This window comes from Oryctolagus cuniculus, chromosome 19, assembly GCF_964237555.1.
Source record: "Oryctolagus cuniculus chromosome 19, mOryCun1.1, whole genome shotgun sequence".
NCBI classification, from domain to species: domain Eukaryota; kingdom Metazoa; phylum Chordata; class Mammalia; order Lagomorpha; family Leporidae; genus Oryctolagus; species Oryctolagus cuniculus.
In genome coordinates, this window is record NC_091450.1 from 36,450,743 (window position 1) to 36,465,007 (window position 14,265).

At 62.7% G+C, this 14,265-nt stretch overlaps 2 protein-coding genes across 3 annotated transcripts in view; one reads left to right on the top strand and one right to left on the bottom strand.

Moving 5' to 3' along the window:
• CHLSN (cholesin) overlaps positions 1-14,265 on the bottom strand; it is an 88,937-nt gene that overhangs the window by 40,364 nt on the left and 34,308 nt on the right. The gene's annotated exons all lie outside the window — the stretch shown is intronic.
• GPER1 (G protein-coupled estrogen receptor 1) lies at positions 987-4,572 on the top strand. Its single transcript, XM_008253365.4, has 2 exons — positions 987-1,362; positions 2,718-4,572. Exon 2 carries the CDS (start codon positions 2,974-2,976, stop codon positions 4,042-4,044), a length of 1,071 nt encoding a protein of 356 aa, XP_008251587.1. The 5' UTR covers positions 987-1,362; positions 2,718-2,973; the 3' UTR covers positions 4,045-4,572.

The following is a 14,265-nucleotide window of genomic DNA, read 5'->3' on the forward strand; positions in this document are numbered from 1 at the left end:
GGGAGGCAGAGGGGGTGGCCCCAGTGGCTGGGTCCCTGCCACCCACACGGGAGACCTGGAAGGGGCTCCCAGCCTCCGCTGCAGCCCCAGCCCCAGCCCCGGCTGCTGCCGACGTCTGGGGAGTGAACCAGCAGATGGGAGATCTCTCCGTCTCTACGCCTCTTACATTAAAAACACAGCATTTCTAAGAGCAAACCCGTGTTCTACTTTATCTTTCAAAAAAAAAAAAAAAAAAAAAAAGCAGCACACCCTGGAATCAGGCCTCCTGCGCGGGCGGAACTCCGAACGTTAGTGATTTTCCATAAAACAGCACCGTGTTTTCTGCCTAAAAACATGTGCATGCCCCAAAATCCCTATCAGAGACTTTAAATCACCCTTACCCAGAACACCACAGGCCGGCACAGGACTGCCCCAGAGGGCGGCAGGGGGCTGGGCAGAGCAGCAGCGCACGGGGGCTCCGGGAGCCGCCTGCCTGGGCCACAGCCACCGTGCTCTTCACACGCCAGCTCACAGCTCCACGACGCGGGTACACCGAGCGTAACACACCGGCTGTGGTCTGGGGCTGCCCGACACCCTCTCAGGGACCTCCTCCATCCCCTGGGGCAGCCTGGCCCACGGTGCCAAAGCTGAGGGTGGGGCCCTTGGAGGAGGCAGCCAAGGCCAGGCAGGTCGGCCCCTGGGGCCGTGGGGAGACCCCTCATTCCCAGGCGCTGCAGCAGGTGCACTCACACAGCTTCCGGGGCAGCCGGGAGGGGCCGGGGAGCCCATGAGGACACTCAGGGCAGAACTCCAATCCCTGGGCTTCTGCCAAACCTATGTTCTGTCTCCTGGGCTGAAGTTTCTCTTTGCAGATATCTGTGACATTCATGAGCTACATTGTTTACGTGCTGTTCACACGCTACTGTGTTCACTTAGGACACCCAGTGCTCCGCCCATGTCACCGAGAGGACGGGTTAGCCTCTCCCCAGGACGACGCCCACCACAGCATTCAGACTGGGAAAGAGCTGCGGCAGGGAAATGCCCGGAAAACCTCTCCTGGGACTGTGCTCGCGGCCACAGGCGGCAGGAAAAAGGGCCAGCAAAAAAGGGGTTAAAGCCGCGCACGGAGGCGCCCTGTGGCCCTGTGAGAGCCAGGCGGCTGGCCTGGGAAGTCTATAAAAGCAGGCGGCCAGTGCTGGCCAGAGCCAGGAGCCGGGGCCAGACAGAGCAGGCCACTGGGGGTCCTTCTGCTCAGCGGTCCCGCACAGGACCACCTGCAGTGAGGTTACAGGTGCGACTCCAGCCCGGCAGGACCCAGACCCAGGGCCGGAGAGAGAGGCGGCTCTGAAGTGCGGACAGCCAGCAGCACCCAGCCTGACACAGGTAAGACCTGGTCCCCACCCTGGGGTCTCGCTGAGGCACTGGTCCTGCCAGGGCTCATGACAGGACACGGGTGTGCAGTGCCAGGGCACTCTGGGGGGAGGAGGCGCCCCCTGTGAGCCCGCACCCAGACGTGCAGGGGGATTATGCCCGCCCCCCGCCCCAGACACAGCCCACTGGGACAAGCAGTGGGACCACAACACAAGGACCTGAGGCGCTGCCCGCACCCCCCTGGGCTCCCGAAAGACCCCACCGCCACAGGAAGGAACGAGCGATGCGTTTTTCGCTGCCCCTCCCCCCGGCCCATTCCACACAGCCCAGGGCCGAGGGTCTCTGCTCTCAGCTTCCTCTCAGCTGGGCCTCCTGCTCCCACAATTTCACATTTAAAGAGCAGAACAAGGACTCGGTATCCTCTTATGGAGAAACCACAGCCAGAGCCCCTCAGCGTCACGGACGGTCCCTCCGGAAGACGAACACGGAACACAGAACCCCAGGAGCGCCAGGCAGAGCTGCCGGGACGGGTGTGGGCCCCCCACGACCTCGAGGGGAAAGAACCTGCCACAAGGGCACAGCAGGTCGGCGTCTGGGGTAGCTCTTGGCAGGGGTGGGGCACCCTGCCCCGTGCACGGGGAAGCCATCGGGGGAGTGGCAGGACCACGCACACCCGGCCAGGCCCTGCGGGAGGCTCGGGGCCCAGGCTCCACGCTGCAGATGGCATGGCGGAGCCCGGCAGGCTTGATGGTGGCGCTGGGTGTGGGAGCAGCCCCACTCTGCTCCTCCCCCCTCGCTCGTTCTCGACTCCGAATGCAGCGCCAGCATTCGCCCAGCGGTGACGAGAAGGTCCCATCACACGATGCCAGCCCCACCCCCACTTCCAGGACAGCCGGTTCTTCCCTCCTCTCCCGAGTCCTCGCCTCCACTCCACTCCGGCTCCACAGGGCCTGGGGCACAGGCTGCTTCCCACCCGCATTCCCCCTGCTCCCCTGCACAAGGCCCGGCCCAGCCCTTCTCCCACGTCACACCGTCACCTCGCCACAGAGCCAGGCCAGGGCCAGCTGTCAGACCTCGCTGGGGCAGCCCTCGGCGCCGCGGCTGACGCCCACAGCCCCACACAGGGCCTGGCCCAGTGGCCCAAGCTCCTGACTCCTCTGCTGAGGCCGACCCTGGGGCAGCGGTGATGGCTCCCCTGTCGGGGAGCTGGACCGGGCTCCTGGCCCCTGTCGCGGGCTTCTGGGGGAGAGGGGGGAGCCAGCCACTGGAGCTCGCTCTCTGCCCTCAAACAAGGAGTTTCCTAGAATTTGTGACAAAAGCCTGGCCCCAAAGAAGAGACGGAATCCTCTCCCCTCTGCTCCTCACAGGTGCTCCACGACGGGAGGCTGTCCGGGCGCAGCTCAGAACAGGGCAGACGGCCCTGCCGGCCCGAGGTCACCAGCACCGGCACCGGGGGTCCCAGACGGCCGCAGTGCTCACCCCTACGCGCTTCCTGGTACCAATGTGCGGCTCACCCCTCCGAGAAGCCCCTCTCTGCCTGAAGATGGACTCGCTGTCTAAAGATCTCTCCGACCCCTCTGGCAAATCCTGAAAGCGGCACAGCGTGAGGTCCATCCGGGCACCATGCAGCCTGCCGCTGCCAACGACACCTCTGCGGAGCTCAACCTGTCGCAGCCGGTGCCGGGCGCCGCCCTGGGGAACCAGACGGGCCTCTCGGAGCACCAGCAGTACGCCATCGGCCTGTTCCTCTCCTGCCTCTACACCATCTTCCTCTTCCCCATCGGCTTCGTGGGGAACCTCCTGATCCTGGTGGTGAACATCAGCTTCCGGCACAAGATGACGGCCCCCGACCTGTACTTCATCAACCTGGCGGCCGCGGACCTGGTCCTGGTGGCCGACTCGCTCATCGAGGTGTTCAACCTGCACGAGCAGTACTACGACATGGCCGTGCTCTGCACCTTCATGTCACTCTTCCTGCAGATCAACATGTACAGCAGCGTCTTCTTCCTCACCTGGATGAGCTTCGACCGCTACATCGCGCTGGCCAAGGCCATGCGCGCCGGCCTGCTGCGCACCAAGCAGCAGGCCAGGCTGAGCTGCGGCCTCATCTGGATGGCCGCGGTCTCGGCCACACTGGTGCCCTTCACGGCCGTGCAGCTGCGGCACACGGAGGAGGTCTGCTTCTGCTTCGCGGACGTCCGGGAGGTGCAGTGGCTGGAGGTCACACTGGGCTTCGTCATCCCCTTCGCCGTCATCGGGCTCTGCTACTCCCTCATCGTGCGGGCACTGGTCAGGGCCCACAGGCACCGCGGGCTGCGGCCCCGGCGGCAGAAGGCCCTGCGCATGATCTTCGCCGTGGTGCTCGTCTTCTTCATCTGCTGGCTGCCCGAGAACGTGTTCATCAGTGTGCACCTGCTGCGGCGGGCGCAGCCCGGGGCCGCGCCCTGCACCCAGTCCTTCCGCCACGCCTACCCCCTCACCGGCCACATCGTCAACCTGGCCGCTTTCTCCAACAGCTGCCTGAACCCCCTCATCTACAGCTTCCTCGGGGAGACCTTCAGGGACAAGCTGAGGCTGTACGTGGAGCAGAAGACGAACCTGCCGGCCGTGAACCGCTTCTGCCACGCCGTCCTGAAGGCCGTGGTCCCGGACAGCGCCGAGCAGTCAGAGGTGAAGCTGAGCAGCGCGGTCTGAGGCCTCGCTCGGGGGCCCCCGTGGGGTGCCGCTTCAGCTCCTGTGCCCTGGCCAGGGTCACCCTTGGGGCGACTAGGGAGCCCCCCTGCAGGCCCTTCGAGACATGCGTGGCTCCTGCTGCAGCCCAGGGACGCCTGTGTGTCCCGCAGCTCCTGAGTGCACGCACTGTACAAGGCCGTGACAGGGACAAGGAAGGCACTCAGTGCAGCAGAGCCACGAGGCTCCGGCCCCTGGACACAGAGCGTGCTCCACGGGGTGTGTCCAGGCCTGGGACCCTGGCCTGGGGTGAGAAGGAAGCAGATTTCTCTGCTGGGCCCTGGGCACCCACTTCACCGCCCCTCCCGAGATCCCCCAACACTGCAGGAGGCGGGCCGGGTGGCCGAGAGAGCTGTGGGCATGGGGGTGGCCGCCAGCCGCCACAGTGGAGCACTCCCACAGTGTGGCTGAAGGGTTGGCCTCTGCAGAGAGCAACCATGCAGGCAGTGTCACAATGTAACTCCTCATTAAAGTGTGCAGAAAAGGAAATGGCCGTCCGCGCCTTCGCCTGCTGACTCTCGCAAGCGCTCCGCGGAGTCCCCCCAGCGAGCTGTGTGCCGGGGCGGGAGGCGCTCCTTCCTCACCAACACCCCACGAGCTCTGCCCGACCCGGGGCTCCGGCCGGCTGCACCCGGCACCGCGGTCTGGCATTGGGGATCACCACCAGCTGGGAGCTCCTGGTCCTGCCGACTCAGGAGACCTGTGCAAAGCCCACCACCAGGGAGCCCTGAGGTGAGCGCCTGAGCCCTCGAGCCAGCGTCAGGGCTGCTCCCTCCGACGCGACGGTATTTCCACCAGCGACAATCAGTTTACAGGGACAGCCCAGCCAGCAGACAGGATCGGGGAGAGCCGGGGTGGGGGGATGACGGGGCGAGGCTGACGCCCACAGCCAACCAAGCAGAGACCTCCCCCCACCGCGCTCAGGAGTGTGCGTACTGCTGGTGCGGCTGCCTGGGAAACTGGGGAGACTTGGCCCAGACCGTGGCGGCATGGCAACATCTCCAGCGCCTCCAGTCCCAGCCGGGCTTGTTCCCTGGTCACACGGCCCAGCTCTCCAGCCCCACGCCAACAGCCTCCTCCAGGTGGCTCCCGACAGCGACAGGGCAGGCACAAGCAGAAAAGCCCCAGGGGTGCCAGCAAGGCTCACACACGTGTCACACGGCACCCAGGCTCACACACGCTATATCACATGGCACTGAGCTCACACACGTGTCACACGGCACCCAGGCTCACACACGCATGCTGTGTCGCACGACACCCAGGCTCACACACGTGTCACACGGCACCCAGGCTCACACATGCTATATCACACGGCACCGAGCTCACACACGTGTCACACGGCACCCAGGCTCACACGTGTCACACGGCACCGAGCTCACACACGCATGCTGTGTCGCACGACACCCAGGCTCACACATGTGTCACACGGCACCCAGGCTCACACACGTGTCACACGGCACCGAGCTCACACATGCTATATCACATGGCACTGAGCTCACACACGCATGCTGTGTCGCACGACACCCAGGCTCACACACGTGTCACACGGCACCCAGGCTCACACACATGTCACACGGCAGCGAGCTCACACACGCATGCTGTGTCGCATGGCACCCAGGCTCACACACGTGTCACACAGCACCCAGGCTCACACACGCTGTAACACACGGCCCCCAGGCTGTATCACACAGCACCGAGCTCACACACGTGTCGCACGGCACCCAGGCTCACACACGCTGTGTCACACGGCATCAAGCTCACACACGTGTTGCATGGCACCCAGGCTCACACGCTGTGTCACACGGCACCAAGCTCACACACGTGTTGCATGGCACCCAGGCTCACACATGCATGCTGTGTCACACGGCACCGAGGGGTCGTCCCCAGCTGAGGCACATGTGGGGAGCTTCCCTGTGCCCCCAGCCTCCCGGTACAGACGCCTCACCTATAGCCCTTGCTCTGGAAAGGGGAGGGGACGTCAGATGCTCCCCCGGCTCCAAGTCCCCCAGGACAGGACAGCCCCTCCCTGCAGGATGCACAGGGCCCAGGAACCACGGCTGCACACTCCAGCTGCACACTCTGACAGGCAGCAGCTCTGGGACGCACTCGGCACTGGTGACAGAAACGACCCCCCGACCACCACCACTGCAGAGCGCCCATCTGCACACAGACCCCACAGCTCAGTCCCCTGGCCTGGAGAAGTGGGGAGGGGCAGTGGTCAGAAATGACCCCCCCCCACCACCACCACAGAGCGCCCATCTGCACACAGACCCCACAGCTCAGTCCCCTGGCCTGGAGAAGTGGGGAGGGACAGTGGTCAGAAATGACCCCCACCCACCGCAGAGCGCCCATCTGCACACAGACCCCACAGCTCGGTCCCCTGGCCTGGAGAAGTGGGGAGGGACAGTGGTCAGAAATGACCCCCACCCACCACAGAGCGCCCATCTGCACACAGACCCCACAGCTCGGTCCCCTGGCCTGGAGAAGTGGGGAGGGACAGTGGTCAGAAATGACCCCCCACCACCACCACCACAGAGCGCCCATCTGCACACAGACCCCACAGCTCGGTCCCCTGGCCTGGAGAAGTGGGGAGGGGCAGTGGTCAGAAATGACCCCCCACCCACCGCAGAGCGCCCATCTGCACACAGACCCCACAGCTCGGTCCCCTGGCCTGGAGAAGTAGGGAGGGACAGTGGTCAGAAATGACCCTCCTAGGCCGGCGCCGCGGCTCACTAGGCTAATCCTCCGCTGCTTCCGCTCACTTCCTGCCGATGAGCACCTGGGAGGGACCAGTGGACACCCAGGCTGAGCTCTGGTCCACCCTGGATGTTGTGGGCATCTGGGAAGTGAGCCAGTGCATGGAAGATCTCTCTTTCTGGCTTTCAAATAAAAAGAAAATAAATTTTAAAAAATTTGAAAAAGAATCCATGAGTCCATTCCAACAATAAACAGATATAAATAAATACAACTTAACCCCAAAGCACCACAAACAGCAAATAAAATAACAGACAGAGGGCCTGGGCGAAGGCGGAACCGCTGCCTCCGGCAGGCACAGTAAGACAGGCGCGGGCCAGGGTCTGGAGGGAGGAGCTCAGTGCTCGGCCCGCAGAGCCCGACGCCCCCAGCCTCAGCACAGGCAGGCCCTGCACGGGGCAGCCGCGTCCGAACCACCACTAAGGGGACGGCTGGGGCCGTCGGCCCGAGTCTGTGGGAGGCCGTGCGCCCGAGGCTGCCCAGGAGGGAGCCGCGGCAAAGCCCAGGCAGGGCAGGGAGCCGGGCCGCACGGACGGCTTCTTGTCAGGAGTGACGGCGCCAAGCCAGGGACAGCACAGCAACCTGGCAGGCCCAGTACCGACCAGATGGCCTCCACCAGAAGCAAGCAATGCTACAAGTCCATCACGGGCTCCTGACAGCGCGGGTGCACGGGGTGCACGGGGTGCACGCAACACGCGCGAAGGCCCCTCAGCCGAGGATCGGATCCAGCACACCCTGCTCACACGCATGCAGTGATGTGCACACCCACACACGTGCCGCAGTGCTCACACTCACATCCACGCTGCAGTGTCCACACCCACACACATGCCAGTGTTCACACCCACACACGTGCCGCAGTGTTCACACTCACATCCACGCTGCAGTGTCCACACCCACACACAGCCACAGTGTCCACACCCACACACATGCCACAGTGTTCACACTCACACACGTGCTGCAGTGTCCACACCCACACACGGGCTGCAGTGTCCACACCCACACACGGGCTGCAGTGTCCACACCCACACATGGGCCGCAGTGTCCACACCCACACATGGCCGCAGTGTCCACACTCACACATGGGCCAGTGTTCACACACACGGGCCGCAGTGCTCACACTCACATCCATGCTGCAGTGTCCACACTCACACACGGGCCGCAGTGTGCACACTCACACACAGGCCGCAGTGCTCACACTCACATCCACGCTGCAGTGTCCACACTCACACACGTGCCACAGTGTCCACACTCACACACGGGCCGCAGTGTTCACACTCACATCCACGCTGCAGTGTCCACACCCACACATGGCCGCAGTGTCCACACCCACACACGGGCCGCAGTGTCCACACTCACACACGGGCCGCAGTGCTCACACTCACATCCACGCTGCAGTGTCCACACTCACACATGGGCCAGTGTTCACACACACGGGCCGCAGTGCTCACACTCACATCCACGCTGCAGTGTCCACACTCACACATGGGCTGCAGCGTCCACACTCACACACGGGCCGCAGTGTCCACAACCACACACGGGTCGCAGTGTTCACACCCACACACGGGCCACAGTGTGCACACTCACATCCACGCTGCAGTGTCCACACCCACCCACAATCCAGTGTCCACACCCACACACACGCAGGGCTCACACACACGCACACACGCACACACGCTCCTGCTGAGGTGCTGGCCAGTCCTGAAGCGGTGCACTGGGCGTCCGGCTGCCTCTGTGTCCAGCCCAGCTCCCCACTGATGTGCAGCAGACCTGGGCGGATTCTGGGTATCCCGGCTTTGGCCTGCTTCTATCCTCTCTGCTTTTCAAATACAATGAAAATAATTTTCAAAAAGGAAAACAGATGAGGTGCCGACACACATGAACGAAGTCCAAGACCATGTGCAGAGGCAGCCGCCACACACGGAGGCCCTCGTGCTGTGAGCTTCCACACACACAGCAGGCAAGTCAGCAGACAGACAGCAGGTGGCGGGGCTGGCGCTGTGCGCAGAAGGGGAAGCCTCCACCTGCAGCACCAGGATCCCACATGGGCGCTGGTTCTGCCCCGGTTGCTCCTCTTCCAGGCCAGCTCTCTGCCGTGGCCTGGGAAGGCAGTGGAGGATGGCCCAAGCGCTGGGCCCTGCACCCCATGGGAGATGTGGAGGAAGCTCCTGGCTCCCGGCTTCAGCCTGGCTCAGATCTAGGCATTGCAGCCAACTGGGGGGTGAGCCAGAGGATGGAAGATGGGAGATTTCTCTCCCTCTCTCTTTTTCCTTCTATCTCTGCCTTTCAAACGAATAAATAAATAAATACCCCCCCCCCAAAAAAAAAAAAAAAAAAAAAAGGTAGCAGGTTGGCGGCTGCCGGGGCCACGGGGAGTGATCAGAAAGGCAGGGAGAACGCCGTGAAGTCAGACAGCGGTGCCGGCGGCACAGCACATGGCCACAGTGGACACCACAGCCGAGAGCGCTCTCCAGCCCACGTCCCACGGGGCACACGCGCCGTCCAGCAGCCTGAGACTTTGCTGGGAACGGAGGAGTCTGGGACGCCGGCAGCAGCCTGACCTCTGATGGGATGTGTCTGAGTCGAGTCCTCTCTCCCGACTCACTATGCTAATTTGCACTTTAGTTCCTTTCCCACAGCGAAAAGCTGATTATCTTGGGTGTCTTTTTATTTTTTTAAAGATTTATTTATTGTATTTGAAAGGCTGAGTTACAGAGAGACAGAGACAGAGAGAGAGAGAGAGAGAGAGAGAGGTCCTCCATCTGCTGGTTCACTCCCCAGATGGTTGCAACAGTCAGAGCTGTGCTGATCCGAAGCCAGGAGCCAGGAGCTTCCTCCGGGTCTCCCACGCAGGTGCAGGGCCCCAGCACTTGGTCCATCTTCCATTGCTTCCCAGGCCACAGCAGAGAGCGGGATGGGAAGTGGAGCGGCCGGGGCAGGACCAGCACCCCCGTGGGATCCTGGCGCTGCAGACAGTGCAGCTTTACCTGCTATGCCGCTGGCCTCCTGGGCTGTCTTTCGATACAGTTTATTAATTTACAGAACAGACAAGAACTTCAGGAACAACTGAAGCTGGCTTTTATAAACTCACTCACTGGGAGGCTCAGAGGGCAGGGCAGGCCAGTCCTCTCCCGGCTGAGCTCCCTGGACAGCCAGAACACTGAAAACCACCCCGCTGTTCCCCGCCCACAGCTCTGGGACACTTCCGCTGAGACGTTTGCTCAGAACTCCAGAAACCAAGCACCTGGCTCTGTGTCACCTGTTCCCCTGGAGAACACTGGGGGCCCTGGTGAGGGAGGCCAGGCGCGGGGCAAGACGCACACGCAGCGTTCCGGCTGCATCCGGAAGTCAGCAGATGAGCCACTGCCCAGAGACCACCGGACCCCTCCCCGAGACCTGGACCTCAAATGCAGGGATCGCTCTGCTCTGCCCCCCCCCCCAGGTTTCTGGAGGGCGAGTCAGCCAGGCCAGCTAGTCCCAAACAAACAGCACAGGCAGGGGTGGGGGGTCCCCAGAACAGACTCCCGCAGCCCGGCGCTCTCCACTGAGTGCGCTAACCTGCCTGGCTCAGCACAAACTACAGCCCACCAGCAAGTCGGCCGGGAACAGGCCTGGGGCCGACGGGCAAGGCAAGGCACCCCTGAGGGGCATGATGGGCCAGTGGCCAGGTGGGGTCCTGCACGGCCCCTCCACAGCCAGACGGCGAGGCTGCCAGGACTGCCCACAGGCACGGCACCAGCTCCGTTAGAAGGCGAGTGTGCACCCGGCCACAGCTCAGCCACGCCCAGCTCTGAGCTGTCAAAAGGTCAGCTGCCCGAGCTGCGCGGTTGTTACCATTGTCCAGTGGGTGGGGAGCCAGTCTGGGCGCCGTGGTTTTGTCAAAGCCAGCAGAACACAAGACAAAAGTACAGGGAGGCTGAGTGCCCCGAGCCCACATGGGCTGGGTCCCTCGGAGACTTATCGCCAGGGATCAGGGCGGGTCCACGGAACAGGAACACCCACGGATGTGAGGTGGCCCGAGACAGAGTACAGTCGAGCTCCCACCCCCATCACCCCGCCCCACACGAAGCCTGGGCCACTTGCTTTGCCTCTGGCTGCCTGGTTCCATTTTTTACCTGGAACCTGTCTTCCCTGCTGTGACCTAAGTCCCATCAAGAATGTACCTGCTCCTCTGGGGCCGGCAATGTGGCATTTCAGGCAAAGCCACCGCCTGCAGTGCCAGCACCCCATATGAGAGCTGGTTCACGTCCCGGCTGCTCCACTTCCCATCCAGCGCCATGTTGATGGCCTGGGAAAGTAGTGGAAGATGCCCAAGTGCTTGGGCCCCTGCCCCCACGTGGGAGACCCGGAGGAAGCTCCTGGCTCCAGCAGGCCCAGCCCTGGCTGCTGTGGACATCTGGGGAGTGAACCAGCACACGCAAGCCCTCTTCCTCTGTCTCTCCCTCCCTCTAACTCACAATCAATCAATCAATCTTGGGGGACAAAATGCACCTGCCCGGCACAGATCTGCGTGGCTGAGGTCTTCAGCAGCCACACTTCTGCATCCCCACCACCCCCTGCAACGGCGCTGAAGGCCACAGCCCCGGGTGGACACTGCCCGCAGGACGTTTGGTCTTCAGAAAACGACCGGCAGCTTCCTTTGCTGTCAAAACCCCATCCCCAGATGAGCACGGGCAGAGCAGGCGCAGCGCCAACTCACCCGTCACCCTCCACCCGCACCTGCCCAGCTCAGCGGTGGTGGGTGCCGGCCAGCTGCCAGAAGCTGCCTCAGCAGAGACCCCCGGCTGTGAGGCCGGAAGCCGTAGCCCGAGTGTCCGGCCAAAGGCTGGCCCCAGAGCAGGGACGCTGAGCCGGCCACGCACAGACCTGAACGCTCTGCACAGGGCGGTGAGCACGTGCCCAGGCAGCCGTCTGCCCACGTGCCGCACTCCCAGGTGACAACAGAGTGTGAGTGATGCGGACCCCATCACCTTCCCAGCCTCCAATGAGGCGTGTGCACACACACGTGTCTACACCGGCAACAAGACGCCACTCAAATGCACCTGACGACTTGAAAAGCCGGCCCACACCCCGGCAAAGGCAAACCGTGGACGCTCGCCGCTGGCAGGATCACCGTGGGACACTGCGATGCGGAAGCTGCTCCTACCACGGCTTGTCCACACCCGTGACTTCCCCTGTGCCCCAGGGACAGCCCAGACCTGGAGGAGCACCTTGGGGGCCACGGCTGCGGGCTCGGCGTGCAGGGTAGTCAGCTGCTGTGTGGAAGGCACCGCGGCAGGACCCGGGGCAGCCCCCAGGGCTCAGCACCTGCTGAGCGCAGGTGAAGAGGCCCACCCCAGAGGAGCCCCAGGCAGCCGCAGCCCTGGACAGCACCCCGACCAGCCTCCGCGAGTGGCTCGGCTTCGGCATCGGGCCAGGGTTCCTGACGCACACAGACTGGGGATTGGAGCCACTGAATCTCGCAGGGACTTGTCACACAGGGTCTGTCCAGCAGCGATGAAGACTCTGCAGTTCCGCCCAGGGAAACCCGTGCACGCGTGCCACAGGGCCTCGTGCCAGAGCGCTCAGAGTGCACCACCTCTGTCAAGTGGCATGACTCCCGCCAGAACAGACCAACTCGGTAATTCACACACCAAGAAATGAGCACTACAACAGAGCTACACACAACAGCACAGTCACAACCCACAAAGAAACGGGCTGGTGTTGTGGTGCGGTGGGCTACCACGGCTGGCTGATGCCGGCTCCCACGTGGGGGCAGAGCAGAGGACCCGAGTGCTCACAGGAGACCAGGACGGTCTGGGCTCTGTTGTGGCACGGTGGGCTACCACGGCTGGCTGATGCCGGCTCCCATGTGGGGGCACCTGCCCGAGTTACGGCTAACACGCCCTAGGAGGCAAGGCAGAGGACCCTAGTGCTCATGGGAGACCAGGACGGTCTGGGCTCTGTCGTAGCGTGGTGGGCTAGCCCACGGCTGGCTGATGCCGGCTCCCACGTGGGGGCAGAGCACCTGCCTGAGTTACGGCTAACACGCCCTAGGAGGCAGGGCAGAGGACCCGAGTGCTCACGGGAGACCAGGACGGTCTGGGCTCTGTTGAGGCGTGGTGGGCTAGCCCACGGCTGGCTGATGCCGGCTCCCACATGGGAGCACCTGCCCGAGTTACGGCTAACACGCCCTAGGAGGCAGGGCAGAGGACCCGAGTGCTCACGGGAGACCAGGACGGTCTGGGCTCTGTCGTGGCGTGGTGGGCTAGCCCACGGCTGGCTGATGCCGGCTCCCATGTGGGGGCACCTGCCCGAGTTACGGCTAACACACCCTAGGAGGCAGGGCAGAGGACCCGAGTGCTCACGGGAGACCAGGACGGTCTGGGCTCTCGCTCAGCTGTTGCCACCGCGGTCATCTGGGGACTGAACCAGCACACAGAAGACGTCTCCCAAGCTTCCCTTGTTCCTTGCTGCTCTGCCTTCCAGATAAATAACGCTCTGCAGAAACACTAATGTGCCCCGTGGATATGAAGTCCAAACACAAGCAAAGCCGCACCGTGCTCCTTGGGAACGCGCCCACAGCGAGAGCGGGGCTAGTGGACTCAGCGCTCCGGCTGCACTCACGGCCAGCCCTGGGCGCGGTCTCACCGAGCTGCCCCAGTCTCCCATCCCTGCAACCTACGACAGGAAAGAGGGAAGGAGGGAAGGAGAGAGGTCCACCATGTTTTACACCCTCCCTAGCCATAAATGAAACCTTCTACCTGAATCCACTGCTTAAGTCTAATACTCTAGGCCAAGCTAGAATTTGTTGATTTTTAAAAAAATTATTTGAAAATTAGAGATCATCTATTTGCTAACTGACTCCCAAGCGGCCATATCAACTGGGGTTGGGCCAGTATGAAGCCAAGAGCCAGGAGTTTCTTCCAGGTCTCCCACATGGGTGCAGGGGCCCAACTACTCGGGCCATCTTTCACTGCTTTCCCAGGCCATCAGCAGGGAGCTGGATGGGAACTGGAGCAGCCAGGACTTGAACCAGGGCCCATGTGGGACGCCGGTGTCGCAGGCAGAGGTTTTACCCACTTCGCCACAGCACCAGCCCCCACGCTAGAATTTAATACCACCGTCATTTTCACTACTAAACACAAGGGTCTCGCTTCCTCAGTAAGACCATGGAATATTTCAGGCCACATGGCAGCTCCCCTACGGCTGCCCCCGCCCGACACGTGAGTACACGCTAGGCCTCAGACCACACCTCGGCTCCCCTACGGCTGCTCCTGACATGTGAGTACACGCTAGGTGTTAGATGTGTGACATCAGTGGCATTAGACGCACAGAGACAGAACCTTTTTTATGTTAATTGCTTTTTTATTTATTTGAAAGGCAGAGATACAGAAATATTGAGACAGACACAGCCCGAGATTCCCCCAACTGTTGGTCCATTCCCCAAATGCC